Below are 26773 nucleotides of genomic sequence, written 5' to 3' on the forward strand. Positions count from 1 at the left end.
TGAAACTTCATGAAATCTATAGAAGGCCCTCAAGGTTCTTGAGAATATTATTTTAGCAGAAACACTGCCAGTATGGACTGAGAGGGACAGAGAGTACAAAATGAAGAGAGATTCTTGGACCCCCCCAAAATTCTACTGGCAGGAAGCAGGATGATAAAACTACTCAGCTGCAAATTTGTGCAACCTTTTATTAAAAAAAAAAAAAGGAAGGATGACTCAGGGTGGAGTTGAGAGCCGCAGAGAATTGTTCCTAGACTTTGAAATCTAATCAAGAAACTTATTTATCTGGCTGGATTTCAGAACTTCTTTGGACTAGTGGCTTCCTTCTGCCTTGTATTTGAATTGGAATATCTGTAATTCTTATCCTATATCTGTCCCACCATTCTATGTTGGGAGTGGTGGGAGCAAGCAACTCATCTTAGTTTCAGTTTTAACAGAAATTGTGCCCCAGCAGTTGTACTTAATAGATTACACCCAGGAACTTCATCAACATCTGGACTTGATTTAGATTTTAGACTTTGAGCTGATGAGAGAGATGAGATTTTAGAATTTTTAATTAATGGAGATGTAGATGAACTGGTTACGTGGTGAGATACAGATTTAGATGATGAGATTTTGGACTTTGGGCTATGATGGGAGGCGACTATTAAGAACCTTAGAAGGGGGACTTCCCTGGTGGTCCAGTGGTTAAAACTCCACGCTCCCAATGCAGGGGGCCTGGATTGGATCCCTAGTCAGGGAACTAGATCCCGCATGCCGTAACAGAAGATCCCGCATGCCACAACTAAAAAAAAAGATCCCTCATGCCACAGCGAAGATCCCGTGTGCCACAACTAAGATACGGCGCAGCCAAATAAATAAATAAATAAATAAATATTAAAAAGGGAACCTTAGGAAGTGGTGAATATATTTTGCATTTGGGAGGAACGTGAGTCACTAGGGGCTACAGGACAGATTTATGCTTACCATAGTTAGGGAAAACTCAGTTAATTTATAATTATATTAAGAATTATTTAGTAAGTCTAATGTATTTATAATTTTTTCTTCTCATCTTTTGTAGCTTGTCCTATATAGATTAATTCATTTTACTTCACTTTATAATGGAAAAAATACCATGATAAAATTTTATTTTAGTAATTTAATCCACAGTTGAATCCACAAATACAGAACCTGTGGATACAGAGGGCTGACTGTACTATGCCTTTTTTTTCTTGAGATAATGTTGGCTTATAACATTATACAAGTTTCATGTATGCAGTATTATTTTTCTACTTCTGCATACACAACAGTATGCTCACCACCAAAAATTTAGTTTTCATCAGTCACCATACAGTTGACCCCTACCCGTTTTGTTCCCCACCCCTTCCCCTCTGTTCTCTATATCTACATGTTTCTTTTGTTTGGTTTGTTCATTTATATTGTTTGTTTTTTATTTTTTATATTACACATGTAAGTGAAATCAAACAGTATTTGTCTTTGAACACTATGCCATTTTATATATAGGACTTGAACATCCTTGGATTTTAGTATCTGCCATGGGTGAGTGGTAGGGGGCAGGGGACAGGTGTGTATGTTCTGGAACCAATTCCCCAGGGATTCCAAGGGACTTCTGTAAAATAAAATACAGAATACAAGTTTTGAGGAATTTTCATGTATTTAAGAAATTCTTTTACTTACTTATTACATCAGTAGTGTTGCTAATATTGTTAGTACTGTCTATTTTTTATAAATAATGAATGAGGATAATTAAGAAATGTTTTAGGGCTTCCCTGGTGGCGCAGTGGTTGAGAGTCCGCCTGCCGATGCAGGGGACACGGGTTCGTGCCCCGGTCTGGGAGGATCCCACATGCCGCGGAGCGGCTGGGCCCGTGAGCCATGGCTGCTGGGCCTGCGCGTCCGGAGCCTGTGCTCCGCAGCGGGAGAGGCCACAGCAGTGAGAAGCCCACGTAATGCAAAAAAAAAAAAAAAAAAAAAAAGAAATGTTTTATTGATTTACTTGTTTTTTTAAATAGTTATTTTTACTAACTTGTTTATTTAACATACTTATCACTGGGCAAGTCTTTAAATATAAATATTTTAAGAACATGTTAATTTAATAGTAGTGGTTTTTCTCTCACAGGTTTTGCAGCCTTGTGACTTGTTCTATCAAGCTACTCAGATAAGTACAGATCCACAAGTGATTGAATTATCAGTAAAATCCCTGACACTGAAGGTAAGTTACAATGTAGTCAGTGCCCTTTTGAAAAAATTAATAAAACTTAGAAATAAGCAATTATAGCAACTCTTTTAATTGTTAAATAAGCAAAAAAAGCTATTTTTGAAAATCTTTTATGACACATAATTTTTAAAGGATATTTAATATATATTTTATAATGAATGTTTTCATATATTTTGTTATTGGCAGTTGACTGCTTCTGTAGTTAACATCCTTATAGTATGTATAGTTGATCAGTTTAATATCGACATATAAATATTTAACTATTGAAATTAGTTATGATAATCAAAAAACTTTTTTGTAGGCAGCAAATTGTATTTACTATTTCTTGGTAGTAAGGTTAGTTCAATATTAATTCCTCTTGATCCTTTACAAATATATTTAATGTTTTTTGAAGTGTGTATTTTTGAAAGTGGTTTATGTAGATTTTTTTATTAAATTTTTCCCCTTAGGTTTCACCAGTTATCATAAACACTGTGATTACCATAACTTCAGCACTTTATACAGCAAAGGAAACCATCCCACAAGAAACTGTTTCTTCTACAGCACACTTATGGGAAAAGAAGGATACAAAGAATTTAAAAATGTGGTTTCTTGAAGAACCAAATGAAGTGGAAAAAACAGCTCCCACAACTGAATTGGTACCCAAAGGAGAGATAATAAGAATGAACATTGATTCTATTTTTCTAGTTCTTGGGGCTGGAATTGGTCATCGAACAGTACCTATGCTTTTGGCAAAATCACGTTTCTCAGGGGAAGGCAAAAACTGGAGTTCCCTAATAAATCTCCACTGTCAGCTTGAGCTAGAAGTAAGCATATGTAGTATTTTTCCAGATTTTATAACAAATAATGCTATATACATGGACTATTTGGGGACTCTTACTTAAACATTTAAATTAAATTTATCCTAAGTATGATGTTGGTTCCCAAAACTTTTGGAAGAAAGTGTACAAATTTATGCCCTTGATATAGTTGTTTTTATGTGTATGTTACTTTTAGAGTACATGGCCATATTAAGTTTATATTTCAACTGATTTCATTCATCTTAAAGTTGATGATATTAATAGACAGTTGTTGAGTAGATGAAAAATTCTTAATTTTAAGAATTAAATTGAATATCCTTTTTCCTTTAAAATGATAATAGACTATTTCTTAATGTCTTCTAAAATAGTAATATAAAGAATGAGAAAAATATGCCTTATACTTTTATATAACGCAGAATCTTTATACTGGAGTGAGACTCCACCAAGTTCTTTCAGATTTTTGTGAGAGTCCTTTAGTTATATGGAAGACATTTGCTTTGAACCAACATATATTTTGCTTCAGAATTTATCTACATAGAATCATCCCAGAGACATTTTGCTTTAAATTATTAATTGAGTTGATGTCAAGTAGAAACTAATCTGATACTCTACCTAAGTCAGTAAATATGAACATTTATAAGCTGCTATAACATTTGTGTTGATACAGAGTTATACACTAATAGAGGTGGAACTGACAGACTAGATTTCAACTTTCCAAATTTTAGCTAAAATTATCTGTATTTTGCAGAGGATTTGATCTAGGTTGTCCAAGAAGTTAAGAGAATTCACATAAGTGCATACTCATTGAATCATATGTTACTTGCCTCAAGGGCTTTCGAAAAGTCAGTGGAGGTAGACAGACATGTTTAAAAAATGTCAGTAGTGTTTGATAGATGAACACAGCTTTCGATGTTAAGCCCAGCCTGAAAGTCAAGGAAAGATACCTAAAAGAGAGTTTTTTTCTGGATTAAATTGTGACGACTAGACCATGAAGTTAGCCAAGTGGGGAAAGCATGAGGAAACTAATGAATGGCATGTAGACGGTTTTCACATGGAAGAAATAGCACAGCCAAAAGGAGTGCTGGTGGGAAACAGGATAGAAGGTCATTTTAGAAAATATCAGAGTGCCTTATTTAAAAAATTAAAAATTCTCTCTCTAGGTACATTATTACAATGAAATGTTTGGTGTGTGGGAGCCTTTGCTTGAACCCTTAGAAATTGATCAGACTGAGGATTTTAGACCATGGAATCTTGGAATCAAGGTATTTTTGAAGTCTGAAAATTTTTTTCAAATATTGAGGATGTCCACATCACACACACTTTAATTTTAATCACAGCAGAGTTCAGGTATCTCATTATGAGCCTTTCCACATGCTTCCTTGTTTGACCTCTGAATGTAATTTTCAAACCCAAGGCCATTCCCTCATGGGCTTCTAATACAAATAATTATGTAACATTTATTATGCACTAGACATTGTTCCAAATAATCTACTTTTGCTTTAACCCTTACAACAAACCTCTGAAGAATATACAGTTTTAAACTTCATTTTAACGTGATGGGACTGAAACTGTGGAAGTTAAAGGACTTCCATAAAGCAATAATACCTTTAAATTGGAAGAGGTGGAATTTAATACTGGCTTCAGAGTCCCCACACATAACCGTCATGTTAAAATATCGCCAGCATTTTCTTGAAGGTTGTTGTCTATCCCAAGTTTTCTTTGATCTCTGAAGGGTGTATATATCGAAGAAAATATAATATTATTTGTTTGAAATACAGTGTGAATTTATGTAATCATACGAATCAGGACCTTTAGATGGATGAAATTGTGCTTCTGAAGCAAGAGACTGCAGCATTCCTAGCATATCTCCTCCCTAATAATGATTCAGTCAGCCTGCAGACAAATGTTCAGTGGTTTAAAGCCAGTTAAAGGAACAGTAAAGGTGACTAGCTTGGCATATCCAGCTTTTTGTATTAAAACAGGACATTTGATTTTCCACATATTTCAGATAAAATATTTGGATAAAGGAACTTATTTGGCGGTTGTTAGGTCAGGATACACATAGGCAGTAGACCTGTGAGTTCTAAAAAGAGGTAGGTGGTATTGATTCACATGAGCCCTAGGTCCTAGTGGCACCGTTCTGCAACTATTGTTGGACTTTTTAAGTCCCTAGGTTTCTGTTGTTTCTTTATAGCATTTATAGCACCAGTAGATTAAACAACTTTTCTTGCCCTGAATTTCCACATGCTATGATGTATGGGCTTCTAATTTTCATTCAGATGCTCCATGCATTTAGTAATTTTAGGGGTTTTTTTCCCCTTCTAAATTGTGCCTGCCATTTTAGTATAACTGAGGAGGAGGAGAGTTTTTCTTCCAATACTGCTTCTATCCAATGCGACCTTAGTTGGCTGATGTCCAAGTAATTCCAAGTAAGGCAGTGGAACTGATAAAATGTATTGCTCTCTCTAATGTTGTCATTGGAATTTGCCTAATGTTTGCTTTTCCTTTGCAAAATGAGTTACGTTGTGCTCCTAGGAACAAATTCATCTCATATTTCTACAATTTATATTTTATTTTAGATGAAAAAGAAAGCCAAGAAGGCCATTGTTGAGTCAAGTACTGAAGAAGAAAATTACAAGGTACCAGAATATAAAACTGTCATCACTTTCCATTCAAAAGACCAACTAAACATTACATTATCCAAATGTGGCCTTGTAATGTTAAATAATTTAGTCAAGGTAAGAAAAGTAACTTGAAACTTTAAACGTTGGTGTACTAGTCTGAGTTAACCCTTTTCTTTTATTGAACAAGAAGTTTTTTGTTAACTTAGTTATTTGTCATATGTCCATTAGTGTTCTGCTTGTCGTTTAGTTTTCTACATTTTCTTTTATTTATGATAGCTCTTTCTTATTAGGCATTTACAGAAGCTGCCACTGGATCTTCAGCTGCCTTCATAAGGGATCTAGCACCATTTATGATTTTAAATTCTCTTGGACTTAGTATCTCTGTTTCACCAAGTGACTCTTTTAGTGTACTCGGCGTACCTATGGCAAAATCATATGTATTGAAAAATGAGGAGAGTTTAAGTATGGATTATATCCGAACTAAAGACAATGATCATTTCAATGCAATGACCAGCCTAAGCAGCAAATTCTTCTTCATTCTTCTTAGTAAGTGATAAATTACCTTCCTGGGGCTTTAATTTCTTTTAAGTTACATTTTATATCCCATTTTACTCATTTGTGGTATCTCACAGGTTTTTTATCTCCTTTCTAATATTTTGCAAATTTCATTATTTCCTTTGCAGGGCTTTGGTTGCTGTTGTCACTTTATCTTTGTATTTCAAATTCTGACTTTCTTTGGCCACTGCTTTATTTAGAGTATGGTAATTTACTACTTTATGTTTTGGAGAGGAAAATTATTAAATCTCATCCTCAGTCAGCATTTACAGACTTGGCTATAGGTGGTTGTTTTAATCACTTTTAGTATAACTCAGTAGAATTGCACCAGTTTTGCAACTGAACGAATTCAGAATAAGGTTTGAGTTCATGAAATGGCACAGGGTAATGGTTTTGGGGTTTGTAAATGGTTTTTGTGTTATGCCTATTGAGGTAGAGGGTTTTTTTCCTTTGCCCTTTATGTTTCCCAGAAGTTTTTCATTTTCATGAGAGGTGAAAGTAAATACGTTTTTAAATTATCATAGTATGTAGTCATTGGGAAGTTAAATATTAAATAGTCCCAAAGCCTCACTGACACCACCTTCTGACACTCTGACATTTAAGTAGTTATGGAAGGGAGGATATTAGGTTAATTAGACATGGAGGAGGGGTACTAAAACTGATAGCTAATACTTTTTCCTAGTCAGGAAATGATTCATAACAGTGGCTAGGTTTCAGGTGTTGTCCCAGCATTGTCCGTGAATTATTCTCATCAATTTTACCTATGTTTGTTTTTAAACTGACATTTTTATGGGATAGTAGGGAAGAAGGTTATATAAATAGATAATTCACCCCAATACAATATATGTATATATATATATATTAGATAAAACTGTAAAATTTTAATCAAATCTTAGATATCACAAAGTGTCACAGGTTGGTGGAAAAACTTGAAAACTGAAAAATTGCAGCTACTTGGTAGTTGCCAAAGACTGCCTGAATGTATTAGGCTCTGGTTATTATGACAGCAAACCAGAGAACAGTGCTCTTGTATTTTCTAGTAATTTCTCTCATCAGTCAGTTACTTTTAAAAGGTTATGTTGTTGTCTTAGGTTAAACTACTGAATGAGATTTCTTTTTCAATTAAAAGCCTTTTTTGGTAAAATTCTTTGAAGGTTTTAAATGAATGATGTAGGTATGTATTGTGGATTCTTGAAATATCCCTTTGTGTAGATTTCAGTGATAATTATTCATAAGTTTAAGAAATCATCTGATGTTTCTGGTTTTAAATGTCTACTTAAAATTAATATATGATGAATTATATTAAAAACTTTCAAACATGTATATTTAATTTAGCACCTGCTAACCACTCTACTGCTGATAAAATCCCTTTAACAAAAGTGGGACGACGACTGTACATTGTAAGACACAGAGAGTCTGGAGTTGAAAGATCTATTGTTTGTCAAATTGATGCAGTGGAAGGAAGTAAGAAGGTAACAATTCGCTCCCCAGTGCAGGTACGGAATGATTCATTTTTTTGTGAGGTCATATTGCGTATATTTGCATGCTAATTAAAAAAAAAAACTAAAGCAAATTACTACCAAAAGAATACAAACTGTAATAGAAATATAGCTAGTAGCAAAAAGAATAATCATTATCAGTAATTATACTACTGTAATATGAGCAGTTGTAGAATTTTGTTGAATGTACTTCACATAATTTTTATAGGAATATTTTGTAAATGTTTTTGGAATATTATTTTGTAAAAAAACAAAAACAAAAAAAATTCAGTATTTTTAGTTCTTTGTAGTATGTATTTATTCTTTTGTTTCAATTAGAGAATACAGTGAGAGAAATTTTGTACACCTTTATTGAGGTAAAATTGATGTAAAATAAACTGCATATATTTAAAGTTGATGAATTTTGACAAAAAATACACATATGAACCTTCATCACAATCAAAGTAATAAACATACTTATCACCCCAAAAAGTTTCCTCATCCCCTGTCTCCCCATTCCCATGCATCCACTTATATGTTCTTGTGGTACATTAGTTACACAATATAGAATTTTATGTAAATGAATGAAGTGCAGAATGGAGTTTGGCTTCTTTCACTCAGGATAATTTTGTATGTGTCAACTTTTGTGTATTAATGTTGTTGCATGCAGTTACATGTTGTTGAGTAGTAATCTATTCTATGTATATACCACATACCATTTTTAATGAATTTTTGTATATGATATAAGGTGAGGGTTGAGGTTCATTTTTTTCCACTTGGCTATTCATTTGTTCTGACCAGGATTATCCTTTTTCCATTAAATTGCCTTGACACTTTTGTCAAAAATAAATTGACCATATCTCCATATCTGTGTGTGTTTATGTCTGAGGTCTCTAATCTGTTTCATTGATCTATTTATGTCAGTACCACACTGTCTAGATTACTACTTTATCCTCAGTCTTGAAATCAGGTAGTACAAGTTGTACCACTTTGTTCTTTTTTAAATTTGTTTTGGCTAGCCTAAGTCCTTTCCATTTCCATTTAAATTTTAGACTTCAAGTTTTCAATTTTTATTTAGAAATTTTTATTAAATTGACATTTTAATATTAATTTTTTATTTTTTCTTGCTAGTAGAAATACATTTGGTTTTTGTATTAACTTGTATTATGCAACCTTACTAGATACATTTATTCTAGTAGTTTTTTTATAGATACAGTTATGATGTCTGCAGATAAAAATATTTTTACTTCTTCCTTTCCAATCTGATGTTTATTGTCTTATTTTCTTTTTTCTTGTTTATTGCACTGGGTAGAATCTCCAGTACAATTTGAATAGAAATTATGAAAGTGGATGTTTTTATCTTGTTCTCAATCTTAGGGGAAAAGTATTCAGTCTTTGACCATTGAGTATGTTTTGAGTTGTTTTTTGTTGTTGTTGTTGTTCATGATCCCTCTGTTCCTAGTTTACTGAGAGTTTTTAAATCAGAAATGAATGTTGCATTTTGTCAAATGATTTTCTCTGTTTATCGAGAGGATCTTTTAAAAAAATTGTTAATATGATGAATTACATTGATTTTTAATTATTATATTAAATAATGATTGACTTTTAAATGTTAAATCAACCTTGCATTCCCAGGATAAACCTCATTTGGTTTTGAAATATTAACCTTTTAATATATTGTTGGATTGATTTGCTAAATTCACATTTATAATTTTTGCATTTATGTTCATGAAGGGTGTTGGTATAGAGTTTTCTTGTAATGATTTTCTTAAGTTTTTAAACCACAGTTTCACTTTAAGGGCTATTCATATTATCTGTCACTTCTTGAGTGAGCTCTTCTAGTAATTTTGTGTCTTTAATGAAATTTGTCAGTGAACTATTTTTGCTTTTACTTCACTTTTATTTTCACAGGGTGTAGAAATTTAGATTGACAGTTACTTTTTCCATACTTTTAGGATGTCATTTCACTATCGACTGTATTACATTGTTTCTGACCAGAGTCTGCTGTTATTCTTAACCTTTGTTCTACGAAATGTGTGATTTTATTTTTATATACTTTTAAGATTCTTTTCCCTTTATTACTGGTTTTAAGAAATTTGGTTGAAATGAATCCTACATGTTTCTTGTACTTGAGTCTTTTAAGCTTCTTGAATTTGTGGATTCATAGTTTTCATCAACTTTAGAAAACATTGTTGCCATTGTTTCTTCAAATATTTTTTTCTGTCTTCCCCCTCTCTTCTCTTCTTCAAGTAGGTATATATTAGAGTGTTTAAACTTATGCTGTCTAATGCTCTGTTCACTTTTTCTTTCAGCTTCCCCCGACCCCCATGTTTCTGTTTCGATAGTTTCTATTGTTATGTCTTTAAGTTCACTTTTCAATGTCTAATCCGTTCTTAATCTCATCCAATGTATTTTTATGTCTAGAAGTTCAAATTGCATTTTTGTTTACATTTCCATGTCTTTTTATATATCCTCAGTCTTTCCCCTAACTTTTGAACATATCAAGTATAGTTATATAAATGTTTTAATATCCTTGCCTACTAATTCTGTCATGTGTTTCATTTCTGATTTGTTTCATTTTATTCATTTTTTTAATGAGTCATTTTAAAATTCTTTTTGGGTGTCCAGTAATTTTTTTACCAGTTGCTTAAAATGGTGAATTTTACCTCGTCAGGTGCTTTAGATGTATTTGTATCCCTTTATGTATTCTTGAACTTAATTCTCCAACACAGTTATGTTAGTTGGAAAGTGATCCTTTCATTGCTTGTTTTAAAACCTTTTAGGTGAGACTCAAGCAGCCCGTAGCCTAGGGTTAATTTTGCCCCACTAGTAAAGTACCCTTTGTACTAAACAAGATTTTACCACTTTGGTTGGTTAGAAAAGGAACTGTGTGTCAGCACCAGAGATTGTTCTGCCTGCAGCTTTCAGATGGATCTTTACTGAGCCTTAGACAGTGTACTCACGTGCGTGTGCCAGACAGTACTGTACTGAAATCTTCAGAACAGGGGGCACTCTTAAAGTCTCAGGAGTTACCTCTCTGTAACTCTCACCTCTCCATGCACAGGTATCTTCTCTCTCATGTAATGTGCTGTTAGAGTAAGCCTCATTGGCTTTCCCACATTCTTATATCTATCTCTTCAACTCAGACTGGGCTCTGTTTGACTTCTCCTTCTCCACACAGTAATCCAGAAACTCTCCAGGCAGTAAGATGGGGTGACAATCTTAGGGCTTATCTTGATGGAGTTTTCTTTCTTCCTTCCTCCCTCCCTCCCTCCCTCCCTCCCTTCCTTCCATCCTTCCTTCCTTCCTCTCTTCCTCTCTCTCCCCTCCCCTTCTCTCTCCCCCCTCCCTCTCTCTTTCCCTCCCCTCTCCCCCCTTTCTTTCTTTCTCTCCCTCTTTCTCTCTCTCTAGCCCTCCCTTCCTTTCTCTTCCCTTCCCCTCCCCCTTCCCTTCCCCTCCCCCTTTCTTTCCTTCTTTCTTTCCCTCCCTCCCTCCCTCCTTTCCTTTCCTTCCTTTCCTTCCTTCTTGTGCCACCTTTTTGTCCATTACTTCATGTGTATTTTTCCCCTGGTGTTTTGGTTGTTTATATTGGGAAGTTATATCTGGTCTGTATTTTTCCATCAGGGCTGAAAACAGAGGTTCCTTCTCTTTCATTTTTGATTTACGATGAACTGTATTAAAAGGTCACAATTGGGCTGCTTCATTATCATAGATTACTTTTGAATTTTATTAAATAGTAAAACATTAATGTTAAATTTCTTATAGATACTTTCATAGAAATGAAAATATATGTCTTCTTTTAAATCGGTAGAGCAAACAGTTTATCTAGAAATAAAATATAGTGTAGTTAAGTTTATATATTTATCAGTTCTCAGTTTGCACTCAGCATGTTTTATATTTTGGTATGATTTTTAAAATATAAAGATTTTAGTAAGATATAGAAATAATACAAGAAAATGGTGTTACTAACCAGTTTGTTTTTGTCTATCCCAAAGATAAATATAAACGGAGGTTTAACTGTTAATGTGTGTTAATCAAAATAATGTTAATCTTTTACATCACTGTTGTATGCTACTCACTGGGTGAGCTATTCTCTGCACACTCTTTGATTCAATGAGTAGCATACAACAGTGATGTAAAAAGGTAGACATTTGCCAGCCAGTGGCTTGTTTTTCACTTTTATCATATAGACATCTAAAACTTTGATGTAATATTTTTCCTATTAATTTTTTCTACTATTGTTGTCTAAAGGAAAAGTTATTCCTTATATCAAGGTCAAGAAGATGTTATTTTCTTCTAAGATTTTTTAAAGTTTTGTTTTTGAGATTTCTTTTCTCTAAAACTAGAAACTATCCTTGTAATTTTTAGCAAAGATAATTGCATGTTTGGATTTTTTTTTCTAATTTATATGAGCAAGATAAATATTGCCTGATAATTCCTTTGCTGGGATATTTATTTATTTATTTATTTATTTATTTTTTTTGCGGTATGCGGGCCTCTCACTGTTGTGGCCTCTCCCGTTGCGGAGCACAGGCTCCGGACGCGCAGGCTCAGCGGCCATGGGTCACAGGCCCAGCCGCTCCGCGGCATGTGGGATCTTCCCAGACCGGGGCACGAACCCGTGTCCCCTGCATCGGCAGGCGGACTCTCAACCACTGCGCCACCAGGGAAGCCCTGCTGGGATATTTAGATGGAATATTTTTAAATGTCTTTAGATTCTTAGATTAATGATACTAAATGTTACTTTTCTTTCCCAGATTAGAAATCATTTTTCAATACCACTTTATGTTTATGGAGGCGACACCTTATTGGGAACGGCTTCACCTGGAAGTGAATTTAACATACCATTAGCATCTTACCGGTGATTTTTTTCTTTATCCTTTTGTTTGCCCTAAGGTCTCTTATATACTTTTTAGTTTCTGATTTAGTAGTGATATCTATCTTTAAGTTATCAAACCATGATCAAATTTATCTTGTTAATATCTCATCTAACTTATTTAAGTTACGGCACTCTTAGAAGATTTTTTTAAAGAAATATTATTTAACTTAATGTATATAATGTATATCCTATAAATTATCTATGCTTTCACTAGTAAATATAAATTACATGCTTGCAATATAACTATCATGGCCATAGTCATATATATTTATGATTTTTAAAAAATTTCTAACTGAGCATGATTGGTGGCTTCTAGATTTATTTACACTATTACGAAGTGATTTTTACTTTTCTAGGGTTTTATGATAGAATTTTTTAGAAATTTCTTTAGAAAATGTAAAATATTTTATCTCTTAATCTACATATTTATTAGTTGTTCATTGATAGAATTGTAATTGTAAATAGAGATAGACATTGATCCTTCAACAACATGTGGGTTAGAGGTGCTGACGCCCACGCAGTCAAAAACACACATTCAGTTGTCCCTCAGTATCCATAGAGGATTGTTTCCAGGACCCACTGCAGATACCAGAATCCTTGGGTGCTCAAGTCCCATAGTCAGTCCTCCATACCTCTATTTCCACATCCATGGATTCAGCCAACTGCCGGTCATCAAGTACTTCATTTGCTGAAAAATGTCTGCTTATGAACGGACCCGTGTAGTTCAAACCCGTGTTGTTCAAGGGTCAGCTGTATAGTACATCTGTCTTAAATATTTAAAGTAATTAGATTAAATTTGATATAAAATCTTTAAAAATTTTGATATAAAATCTTTTATGTATTAAGAAAGGACTATTAAAATTGTAACAGTACTAATGATGGGCTAGTCTCTTAATCATAGGCTTAATATTACAAACAATATTATTATTATTTAGGATATTTAATCTGGAATTGAAGATAATCTCTTTTAGGGAGATTAAACTCTTGGAGAATAAAAACTTCCTCAGAATAAGCATCATAGTTTGTTAAGTACCATTTCAAAACACACTCTAGACATGGACCTTTAGACCTATGCTACAGAAGGATGGAGGCAAAATTACAAGCAGTGCTAAAATATTCCTTACCTCTGTTTATTCTGCCCCATATGTAGGAGTTCAAGATTGGGTCCCTAATGCTTAGAAGACAGCCTAGCAGTTTTTGGCACATATTTTCAGAGAGTAGACCTGCTCACCTTAATGAGTGTTTTATTGCCTAGACCTTCTAACCCTAATGAGTTTTATTGCTTAGTTCAGACTTGCTGAGGGAAAGAGTTATATTGTCTAGAGAACAACCACAAAATAGTTGTTTATAGTATCTGACCTTGTTCTAGAGAGGATTTGGGGTGGGTTATAAGACTGGATTAAAAAGTAGCATGTAAGATATGTTCAAAAGTTTCTGTAAGGAAATGCATTTTGTCCTTGGATAATAAAAGTTAATGGCATTCTGCTTTATTTTTAATAAATATTACTATATATTTTGTGTTTCTGTCCATAGAAGAGAAAAGTTAGGCCATTAGAGTATCTTTACACTTTTTTGTTCAAGGCTAAATGTTTGTTACATGGAAGTTAATCTATCTTAATTAGAATTATTAATGACTGACTAGCTTGGATTTCACATTAGATATTCTTCTAATCTAATGCTTAGATATAGATACTCTTATATTTAAGATGTGAGGTCTTAAATTAACAAATGGGTATCATTCTGTAGAATTTAAGTATACTTATTCTTAAATTTAATTCATTTAACAAGTATTTACCAAGTGTTTTGTTGTGTGGAAGGCACTACTGTAGGATACCAAGAGGAATTGGCATAACTCTTCCCCTTGAGAGATTGATATATTATATAAGTACAGAAAGTAGAAAACAATTGTTGTTAAGAATCACAGAAAAAGTTTTAGTTGCAGAAAACTATGAAAAGGAAAGAAGGGATTAATGATTAACTCCTGAGAGACGTACATGAATTATAGTTAAAGTATAATAATATGGAGATTAGTGGGGAAGGGCAATCTTAAATGGAAGGAATTGCATAACAAAGATAAGGAGGCATGAATGCACAGGATTTGTACAGGTCTATAAAAGACTAGGGGTTTGACTGGAATGTAGTGTGCATGTTAGAATATGAAATTTGAAAGGTTAAGTCCACATTGGGATAGTTGCTTGCTCATTGTCTTGCCCCCATTTATATAAATTTTATCTTCATCTTTAATATCATCTATTTCTTTCTTCCTGTCTCAGAACATTTGGTGTTCTTCTGTTTTAAGACCATTTACTGCATCAGCTCTTCTCACTCAAAACCTCTTGCCATTGATCATCTGTCTCTCATGTTTTCTCTTCATTTGTTTCTTAAACTTTCCTTTAACCTTGCATATGTCTCTAGTTCAGTTCTACCCTTCAGAAAGAAAGCTTTTGGGGAAAATTGTGACCTCTGGAAAACACTCTGCAGCCAGTCTAGAAAGAGTTAACCACACTCTTCATGCCCTTAGTCTGCAGTATACACCTGGTTTTTTTTGGGGGGTGGGGGTACCTATCACAGTGCAGTAGTTATCTTTTAACATTACATTTCCCATGTGATTGGTATCTCCTTAAGAGTAAAGAATGACTTACTCATTTGTGCATTTTCAGTTTTACCTTCTCATTAGTAAATAATAGTCCAATAAATGTCTTGATGGAAAAAAAATGAAAATTACAGAGTGAATGTAGAAGTAAAATAGGCTAAATCTGATAACTGATTTGACAGGTAACTATATCTATGTGTGTAAGGGGGGAATAAGGAAGAGTTAATATTATTTTATAGTCCAGAGTGCCAATAGCTGGAAGTTCCTGAAAAAAGGACTCACAGAGAAGTGGGTGTGGAGGGTTCAGAGTTCAATCTAGCAGTTTAAGGCACCATCCAACATCATTACAGAAATATATATAGTAGATATTTAAAATTTGGGGGACTAGAGCTTAAGAAAACAATCACAGCTAGAGATAGTATTGACACTTGTCACACAGTAAGGGATAGTGTCACAATCATAGGTAATTAGTTTTACAAGTATAAAAATACTTAAGTGTTTATACTTGGACACACCTTAGGTTTAAAAAAATTGTTAAACCCAAAGTACATTTGCAATGTAAACAAAGAATGTGATTTTTAAATATAAGGATTAATCATATGTGACACCTAATAATTTTATTACTGTCTTCTTACAACCACTTCTGCAACTATGCCCAACATTTCTGTAAAGCTAAGTATCTATTGAAAGCTTTCATTTGATTAACCTTGAATAGCTGGTGATTAACTTTTCAGTAGAAATATATTTTTGCTTCACAAACTCAGTCATGGTATGTACTTGGGACCACATATCCAGGAAAGCTAACTTCTTTAAGTTAAGTGTTTAAGTCACAGCTGTATGTGTGTGTTTTGCATATATGACCTGTATGATTATGTATTTTCTGCGAGAAACCAGTTATTATCTTGTAAACATACTTTTAAGACAGCAAATTTGTAAGAAAAATATTCTTCTCTTGGAAGCCAAATAACTTGATTGGTTTCCAGAAAGTGAAGATGGAAATTGGTATCTGTATGTCTATCTTACCTATCTCTAAGAAGAATGAAAATATAAAAATTTATTACAATAGTATGGAGGGAGATAATTTCATTGTTCTGAAGCTATAATCAAACAATTAAACATGTATTTTCTTTTAAAGCATTTTAAAATATATTGTTTAATCTTTTATGTAGATCACTCCTTTCCCTGAAGCCAGAAGATGAGGACTATCAAATGTGTGAAGGAATTGATTTTGAAGAAATTATAAAAAATGATGGCACTTTTCTCAAGAAGAAATGTAGATCTATAAACCCTTCCAAGAAGCCATTTATCATTAATATTGTCCCAGAAAAAGATAATTTGACATCTGTGTCAGTGTATTCAGAAGATGGTTGGGACTTACCATATATAATTCATTTGTGGCCACCTATTCTACTCCGAAATCTTCTTCCTTACAAAATTGCTTATTATATAGAGGTATTCTGGAATTTTTTAATGCCCTCCTGTCTTTGATTTTGTAGCTTTAGTTATTTAAAGTTATGAACCATAAAACAATGTTTTAAAATACTGGTGAATAGACAGTACAGATATTCTTCAAATAGAAAAGAAATGTTTCAATCATGTTATATGAAAGAAGATTAAAAAAAAATTTTTTCCACTGATTTACCTTAGAAATCTGGTTACTAAGTTGAATATAATTCATCCACACAAATATGATATGCCATTTTAAAAATCATTTATGAAAGTAATAGATATTCCTGTAGAAAATTTTAGAAAATAGAGATTATTAAGACTGTCTATAATCACATTATCTGAAGGTAGCACTTCTGATGAAGTTATCATTTCAGTTCTAAAATATATATATTTTTCAGTCTTTTCCATGCATGTATATTTCATGTATGTTTAAAAGATGGATACTAACTTTTCAAACATATATGAAAATTAGTATTAAAATGATAGTACTAGACTTAAAACTTGCTACATTGTATTATTCTTGTGCTAGTTTTCTAAAAGGATTTTATGCCCTATAAAGATGCTTTTTCTTTTAAATACTCTTTAAGATATTACATCTGATTCCTTCCTGTTGCTATAACAGGAATCTCTCCATCTTAGGATTTTAAGTAAATATTCCATTTGCCATTGCTTGTCAAATACAAGAAAGTAGTTCTTCATTGTAGTATATTATTTGTTTTATTGCAGTCTATTAACTATTAATTATTGGGATTTACTCTGTTTACACTTTTCTGTTAAATTTTTTTCGGAGTGGGGGAGTGAACACATCTATGGTTTAAGAATATCTGTTTTCCATATGGTTGACAGATAACATAGTGGTTAAGAATTTACACTTTGCTGTCAGATAGATTTGAGATTGAATCCTACCTCTGTCGCTTACTAGCACTATGTCTTTAGCTAAGCTACATTATCTTTCTAAATCATTTGTCCTAGCCTATAAAAGGGGGATAGTAATAAAACTTTCATGATTGGGATATGGGGAAATCAAATTAAATAATGTTTGTAAAGGACTTAGCACAGTGCCTGACAGGCACATAGTTCCCATTTATTTACCTCTCTAGCACCACCAGCACTACTCTTCTATTTTGTGGAACATGTCAAGTATTGATAGCTTACATTGTTTTTGCTTTAAGTAACTTAAAATCTTAAGGTGAAGAGATTCCCATGTTATAACAGGAGGGAACCAGATGAGAGTTGCTGGAAAAAAAGGTGAAATACCCAGATGGACTGTCTATCTGTGTTGCATTTTAATAGAACTTTTAACTTGATGCTTTTAGGGACCACATTCTGTTTGCTAGTTTCCAAAGGATATGATCACTTTTTAGAAAGACAGTTTAGCTGTGGTGTGGAGAAGGGCTTAGAGGAGGTAAGAGCAGTTAGGAAACTCTTAAAGGGAGAGGTTACAGTGACGTGAACTAAGGTAATGCAAATGTGAGTGGAGAAAAATGAACAGTTTTGAAAGCTATGTAAGATTCAGTATAAACAGTGATTGGAAATGGGTTATGAGAGTTTGTTAAAAAACAAAAATGAGATTAGTAGGGATTGCTTATTTTGGATTATGTACATTTTTCATTATTTTGTAGTTTTCACAACTAAAATCACTAGTGGATAAGATTTTTGTTTTACTAATTATAGTGTTTTATAATCTTCATCAGTGCCAGCAGAATTTCACACTATATTATTTTATTTTCACAATAGTCCTTTGAAGTAGATCATTTAGACCATTTTATAAATACAGTAACTCAAATCTCAATTTATAGAAATTTACACAGTTGACAGAGTTAGAACATGAACATAAGTCTTCTTTTTCTGACACAGGTATTTCAGAATCATTTGTATAGCATTTGGAATCATTAAATAGAATATTTTGGCATATTATTCTGAAACATTAAAAATTTACTGTATTTTTTTTTATTATAGGGCAGTGAACATAGAGTTTTTACTCTACATGAAGGCCATTCAGCCCAGATTTGTACTGTACAGTTGGATGAAGCCAGGCTGCATTTAAAATTACTTAACTATCTTAATCATGATTGGAAAAGTGAATTTCATATAAAACCTAATCAACAAGATATTAGTTTCATCAGTTTTACTTGTGTTACAGAAATAGAAAAGACTGATTTAGATATTGCTATCCATGTGACTTATAATACCGGCCAGACAGTTATGGCATTTCATAGTCCTTACTGGATGGTCAATAAAACTGGTCGAATGTTACAGTATAAAGCAGATGGAATTCATCGAAAGCATCCACCTAATTGTAAAAAACCAGTTCTCTTTTCTTTTCAGCCAAAGCACTTTTTTAATAACAATAAGGTATGTGAAGTTTTTTTGATTTTCATTCTTCTTTATCTACTTATCACTCCTTTTTGTTTGTTTAGAAGAATAAAATATTATGAAATAAGTAGAAATAACATTTGTGAAATATTTGAGGTTAAAAAGATTAAAATTTAGTCTTGGGAAGGGTTTAGTGCATTAACAGTATAATATTAGTTTAGGCTAAAAAGCAAAAGATATATCAACTTAAGTAGGAATTTTTAAAGGTACCTAAATACTAATATATTTGAAATATTTTTTTCTAGGTTCAGCTTATGGTAACTGATAGTGAATTGTCAGATCAGTTTTCAATTGATACTGTTGGTAGTCATGGAGCTGTTAAATGTAAGGGCCTGAAAATGGAATATCAAGTGAGTTCATTTTATGCTCATCAGGAAATTTTTTTTAAGCTCTACTGAGTACTTAATTTTTATCAGGATGTTATGATAATGGAATAGTTTTTGAAATGTTGCTATTTTTTTTCCTGTAGGTTGGTGTCACTATAGATCTTAGCAGTTTTAACATTACCAGAATTGTCACATTTACACCCTTTTTTTTGCTTAAAAACAAAAGTAAATATCGTATATCAGTGGCTGAAGAGGGAAGTGATAAATGGCTCTCTCTTGATTTGGAGCAGGTGGGTAGATGAATTTCAAAAAGGTACCTCTTTAGATTTTCATTTTTCCTTGAAGTTTGATACATGAAATCACTATGTAATGTTCTAACTCTCCACCCCCACCTCCCAATTTTGTTTCAGTTCCATGAACATTTGAGTATTTATTTGTACCAGAATAAACCAAGTAAATAATTTAATTATTAAAATCCAAACATTGTTATCTAGGAATGTGTTGCTTGATAAGAGAGGTAGACATTTAATAATTACCAACCAAATGTCATTAAATATGGCAGTAGAAGACTAGGTAAAGTATAAATGCAGCAAAGAGAAAGAAATTATTCTCTTTAGGAAGCTGTTAGAGATGCCTTTATAGGGTAGGTTAAGCTAATTATTTTAGGAAGACAGTAGTGTCTTAGGAATGAAATTTTGATTCTACTCTATCTGTAGCTATTAGGTCTCCGGGTAAGAGCTTTTTGAAAGACTGCCTGAGGTTAATAGAATACTTCTGAAGAAATTTTATTTTAAGTAAAGTTGGATAAAGCCAGTGTAGAATACTTCTGAAGAAATTTTATTTTAAGTATGTTAGGATTATTAGAGAAGTGTTTGCTATTTTTATTCATTATGCCTTTTTGCTTTGAAATCATCTTTCTGGAATCATTATTCTTGATGTACATCCTTTGGCATTTCCTTTAGAGCTGATTTGGAGGTAAATACCATCAGTTTGTGTTTATCCATAAAAGTTTTAATCATCACCTTTCTTTTATGATACTTTTTCTTGATAATCCTATTTTTTTTCAACATGTTGTAGCATTTATTATATTCTGGCTTCCATTTTTGTTGAAAATTCGGCTGTGATTCTGTCATTTTTCTGGAGGTTATCTTTCCTTTTTCTCTAGCTGCCTTCACGGTCTTCTCTCTGTCTTTGATGTTCTGCAATCATACTGTTGTTTGTCTTCATGTGGGTTCCTTTGATATATCCTGCTTGAGATACTTTATTCCTAGACCTGTAGATTAATATATTTCATACCTTCTGTAAAATTTGCAGCTATTGTCTCTTTAAATACTACCTCTCCTCTTCATCCATTTCCTCTTTTTGGGTCTTTAATCAGATTTGTTCTAGACCTTCATATCCTTTCTTCCATATATCTTATTATCTTTTTTATATTCTCTATCTGGATAACTCTTTGCTTCATTCTGGATAAATTCTACATATATATTTTTCATAGATTTTCACTTTTGCTATATATATTATACAGTATATATATATATATATATATATATATGCTGTTTGAGCCTTCAACTGAGTTTTTGTTTGTTTGTTTGTTTGTTTGTTTGTTTTGTGGTACGTGGGCCTCTCACTGTTGTGGCCTCTCCAGTTGCGGAGCACAGGCTCCGGACGCACAGGCTCAGTGGCCATGGCTCACGGGCCCAGCCGCTCCGCGGCATGTGGGATCTTCCCGGACTGGGACACGAACCTGTGTCCCCTGCATCGGCAGGCGGACTCTCAGCCACTGTACCACCAGGGAAGCCCCAACTGAGTTTTTTATTTGAATAATTATATTTCTCATTTCTAGAAGTTGTACCTTTTTTCATGATTGCCTGTTCGTTCATTCTTTCAACAATATTTGTTGTGTGTACTCCTTGTGTGCCTTGTGATACATATTTTAACAAAACCACAAGTACCTGTCCTTGTGTAGTTTACATTTCAGTGGGAGTGTGGGGAAATCATTAAATGGATAATACCATTGTCAACTAGTAAAATACATAGTATGTTTAAAGGTGACAGGTCTAATAGGGAAAAAGGAAATAAGACAGGCTAAGAGGTGTTAAGAGTTCTAATGAGCAAGAAGTGGGCTATAATTTTACATAAGGTGGTCAAGGATAGGACTTACTGAGGTCGCATTTGAAGAAACTTGGAGAAAATGTGAGAGGTACACTTGTCAAGAGTTCAGCTGAGTTGGAGCTGAGCTGCCAGGTACAGGAATAGCTGATAAAGACAACAAGCCAAAATGAAAGTAACACTCAGGACTTTAATTACTTACTGCAATAGTATAAGTAAGAGGCTAAACTGAAGAAAGCACCACCTCCCCTTGTACCATTTTTCCTATGGAACAGCATTAGTTAGGGGTGAGGTGGATCAGTGAGGGTAGTGTCATTGTCAGGGGAGCCCTGAACAAATAGCTCTTACTGTTTTATGGATCTGGGGGTGGCAGAAAACAAAGGGGAAGGGCTAGGAATGGAAGAGTACTGAGCACCAAGTCAGAGTAGAGAAAAAGCATCTTCAAGTTCCGCCTCTCTCCTTGATAAAGAGGTCTTGCAGAGGTTCCTGAGGAAGGCCTCTGCCAAAGGCCCTGATAAAGAGGCCTCTGAACAAAGATGCCTGTAGTAGGAATGCAGATATTTGTAAGGGCATGGCTAGAAGTGGGGGCTGAGTTCTTGAGAATGCAGTGCACTGGCTGTGCACCTAGTCTGGTATGGGGAGGGCTGCTTTGCCCTGTGAGACCTGCCAGATAAAGGTAAAGCCTTTGTAATTACCAGTGGTCTGACATGAAAAATTACACATAGGTTTTTAGCCAGGAGCTGGACCCCTCAGCAGTGTGGATATCTGGGGAAAGAGCATTAAAGACAAAGGATCAGCCAGGGTAGGTGCCCTAAAATGGGAGAATATTTGGCACGGTTGAGGGATAGCCAAAGAGGCCAATATTATTGGAGAGGGAAAAGTATTTAGAAGAGAATAAGACATAACAGTGATAAAGAGTAATCATGCAGAACTTTGTGACACAGAACTTTGTGAATTACAAGGGTTTTAACTTTTGCTCTGAGTGAAATGGAGAGGGCTATTGGAGGGCTCTGAACAGTGATTAAACACAGTATGCTCTCAATAAAAATTTGGTGAGGGCTTCCCTGGTGGCGCAGTGGTTGAGAGTCCGCCTGCCAATGCAGGGGACACGGGTTCATGCCCCGGTCTGGGAGGATCCCACATGCCGCAGAGCAGCTTGGCCCATGAGCCATGGCCATTGAGCCTGCGTGTCCGGAGCCTGTGCTCCACAACAGGAGAGGCCACAACAGTGAGAGGCCCACATACCGCAAAAAAAAAAAAAAAAAAAAAAAAATTTGGTGAATGAGTATAGATTTTTTTTTTGGCAAATGTTTCATATGTGCTCATTAGTCTATGGATTCTTGGTTTGTTGGATGTAGAGCTCTCTATATATCTAGATGCCAAGAGTATGACTGCAACTTTGTTTTACTCTATATATTTTCTAGGTATATCTTTTTCCATACTTTTATTTACAGTAGTTCTATGTGTCTTGCTTTATATGTCAATTGCAGATAAGATTATTGGGTCTTCTCTCTTTAAAAACCTAATCTGTAGCTTTTGTCTTCCAACAGTTAGTTTATATTTACAGTAATTGCAATTACAAATGCATTAGGACTTATTTTTTATTTTACTTTTTGTTATCAATTTCAGCTTTTCTCTTTTTTTAACATTTATTTAAGCTTCTGTCTTCCAAAAGTTATTTTATATTTACAGTAATTGCAATTACAAATGCATAACAACTTATTTTTTATTTTACTTTTTGTTGTCAACTTCAGCTTTTCTCTTTTCTCTTTTTTTGTTTTTGTTTTTGTTTTTAACATTTATTTATTTATTTTGGCTGTGCTGGGTCTTAGTTGCGGCATGTGGGATCTTTGTTGCAGCATGTGGGCTTATAGTTGTGTCATGCAGACTTCTTAGTTGAGGCATGCATGTGGGATCTAGTTCCCCGACTAGGGATCGGACCCGGGTCCCCTGCATTGGGAGCCCAGAGTCTTACCCACTGGACCACAAGGGAAGTCCCTCAGCTTTTCTTATGATAAATTTCTTTTGCTAATTTAAAAGCTTTACATTTTAATTTTGGCTTACAGTAGTCAACCTTAACTTAAAATGCATATTTATGATTATTAGCTGTGTTGATTTGTAAGGAAGGCTTACAAATAAGCAAGGCTTGGGGGTTTTCAGAGAGCACATCATTTTTAGTCTTCTCAGTTGCTCCTGGGAAATATGCTTGGATTAGTATTGCTACTGTTTTGACTCCAGATAAGTTTCCACTGGGTTGCAAGAAGCCCCAAGTGGGAATTTTCTCAGCCTGTTATAGCCTTAACCATGTCCCATATCTAGTTCCATTAATTACTTTTTATGGTTGAATAAAACTGACTTTATCAAGCTAAGGCACTTGACTCTAATATCTAGCTTCTTCTACATTGCCCTCAGGTAATATGGTGATGATCATGATGAGCACATGAGCAGTCTCATTGAATTATGTGAAGTTACCAGCCTGGTCAGAGTCAGATCACACTAAGACCTGATTTACATAATAGTTTACAGACAAGGCTGGCTCTCCATTCCTGTTCTTTTAGCTCTTTTCTTTGTTTCCAGCTCCTGTTGTCTGGTCTTCTTTCTGGGTGCATTGACTGTCTCCTATTCCGTTAGTTTGGTTTCCAGATTACTGATGTCCAGGTTGTTTCTTAAGATTTTGAGCCTGTTTTCTACTCTGAACTTTAGACTTTAGATACGTCTCTTGGTTTTTGCTTTTGTTTTTTCTTTTTTAATCCTTATTTGACTTCCAGAACTCTGGATTTAATATATGTCCTGACTTGACATTTGTGCGTACTTTGACTACTGCTTAATTACTAAGTGATGCCCACAACCCAATTATAACTTTTAGTAAATGAACATTCCCCTGTTTTAAACTGATCACTTGGCTCAGTTTACTTACTTTTTTTCAATCCGTCTCTAGATCTGGACCACACTAACGCCTCTTCACAGCACTCTATCAATAGCTCTTCAACTTACTACCCATTACTGCTTGTGTTCAAAGTGCCCCCAAGTGGCACCCCATCTCAAAGTCAGCAGTTTATAGCTAAGCAGTCCAGTAACCAGAGCAGTGTTGAAAGAGGTTTAAGACTATTTTAAGTCTACTCTGATGGGTTTATTAAAATGATAAAGGTATTTATGGCGAAATCAGTTTTAATTAAATAAATATATGTAATATATGTTTTAGTGTATCCCCTTTTGGCCTGAGGATGCTTCTAATAAACTTCTTATTCAAGTTGAAAGAAGTGAAGGCTCTCCCAAAAAGATACATTTTAACAAGCAAGAAAGTTGTATTTTATTGCGTCTGGATAATGAGGTAAGTGATTCTTTTGTGTGTGTGGTTAGAGAAGCTAATATATACTTACTAATTTTTTTTTTATTAAATGATTTTTTGTTTGTTTGTTTCACCAAAAATGAACAAACATTTCTGTTTGCAAAGGGAAAAAGTTCTAAAAGGAAGCAATAGACATAAAACAATTTAACTGTTATATGGAAAGTTAGAGCAGGGGTCCCCAACCTGGGGGACGTGGACTGGTACTGGTCCTCGGCCTGTTAGGAACCAGGCCGCACAGCAGGAGGTGAGTGGCAGGCAAGCGAGCAAAGCTTCATGTGCCGCTCCCCATGGCTCACATTACTGACCGAACCATCGCTCACATTACTGTCTGAACATTCCCCCCTCCCCCCGGCTGTTGGGGACTGCTGAGTTAAAGTGCCTAGAATACTACAGTATACCACATCTTGAATTTGACCCATCTGTATATGATAATTGAGAGTCATGGTTTTCCAGAAATGCAGTATAAAATCCTGAATTACTTTCCAAGTCATCAAAAAATATATTAAGTTATGAATAGTTTTTATTATTAAATGTTATTGGTTAATATTCTTTGGAAGATGATCACATTAGAGAATATTTTCTTTTCCTTTTTTCTAGCTTGGAGGTATTATAGCAGAAGTTAATTTGGCTGAGCATTCTACAGTTATTACATTTTCAGATTATCGTGATGGAGCAACTCCATTCCTGTTAATAAATCACACCAAGAATGACATTGTTCAGTACAAGCAGAGGTAAGAAGATTATTACAAATACAGTATCCCCTGATTTTAGCAGAGTCTAGCTGATGAGACACTGACTTTATGATAATTTCCTAAGAGTATAAACACCGATAATGGCATTATGGCCACGTAAAACAATGTCCTCATTAAAAAAAAAAAAGGTATACTGAAGTATATAGGGTTAAAACTGACTTGAGATCTATAATTTACTTTTTTTTAAATTCCCACATAATTGACATATAACATAAGAGTTTCAGGTGTCCAACATAATGATTCAATATTTGTATATATTGTAAAATCATCACCACTATAAGTCTAGTTAATATCCATCACCAAACACAGTTAAGATTTTTTTTTCTTGTGATGAGAACTTTTAAGATTTACTCTCTTAGCAACTTTCACACATACAATAGAGTATTATTAACTATAGTCAGCATGCTGTACCTCGCATCCCCATGATTTATACATTTTATAACTGGAAGTTTGTGCCTTTTGACCACCTTCACTCATTTCATCCACCCCAACCCTGCCTCTAGCAACTGCCAATCTGTTCTCTGTGTGTTTGGTTTTTTTGGTTGTTTTCTTTTTTCTTTTTTTGTTTTTTTTAGATTCCACATATAAGTGAGATGATACAGTATCTGTCTTTCTCTCACTTGTTTCACTTAGCATAATGCCATTAAGGTCCATCCATGTTGTCTCAAGTGGCAAGATTTCTTTATGGCTGAATAATATTTCATTTTATATGTACCACATTTTGTATATTCATTCATTCATCAATGGACAGTTAGGTTGTTTCCATGTCTTGGTGATTATAAATAATGCTGCAGTGAACATACATATAATTTTTGAATTAGTGTTTTCATTTCCTTTGAACAGATAATCCAGCTGCTGGATCACATGTTCTGTTTTTAGTTTTTTGAGAAACCTCCATACTGTTTTCCATAGTGACTGCACCAATTTACATTCCCACCAACAATACACAAGGGTTCCCTTTTTCTCAACATCCTTGCCAACACTTATTTCTTGTCTTTTTGATAATAAGCATTCTAACAGGTGTGAGGTGATGTCTTATTGTGGTTTTGATTTCCCTGATGATTAGTGATATAATTTACTTTTAAATGCTTCAAAAACAAAAACCAGAAGAACTGAAGCAAGTATGACAAAAGCTTGATCATTGTGGAATCTGGTGAGGAAATTGTCAGGGTTTATCATACGAATTTTGTCTATTTTTGAAATTTTTTTTTAATGAACATAATGTAAATATTGATTCTTCAGATTTTTTTCAAACAGTAGATACC

At 34.0% G+C, this 26773-nt stretch overlaps 1 protein-coding gene across 1 annotated transcript in view; it reads left to right on the top strand.

Moving 5' to 3' along the window:
• VPS13A (vacuolar protein sorting 13 homolog A) overlaps positions 1-26773 on the top strand; it is a 265502-nt gene that overhangs the window by 178244 nt on the left and 60485 nt on the right. Inside the window, 13 exon segments of the mRNA XM_079706494.1 lie at positions 2120-2212; positions 2668-3024; positions 4179-4280; positions 5598-5756; positions 5933-6188; positions 7533-7693; positions 12433-12536; positions 16317-16599; positions 18556-18951; positions 19218-19322; positions 19442-19588; positions 24610-24738; positions 25354-25487. Of these exon segments, the coding sequence (XP_079562620.1) occupies positions 2120-2212; positions 2668-3024; positions 4179-4280; positions 5598-5756; positions 5933-6188; positions 7533-7693; positions 12433-12536; positions 16317-16599; positions 18556-18951; positions 19218-19322; positions 19442-19588; positions 24610-24738; positions 25354-25487 (2426 nt within the window).

This window comes from Hyperoodon ampullatus, assembly GCF_949752795.1.
Source record: "Hyperoodon ampullatus genome assembly, chromosome: 6".
In the NCBI taxonomy this organism is placed as follows: Eukaryota; Metazoa; Chordata; class Mammalia; order Artiodactyla; family Ziphiidae; genus Hyperoodon; species Hyperoodon ampullatus.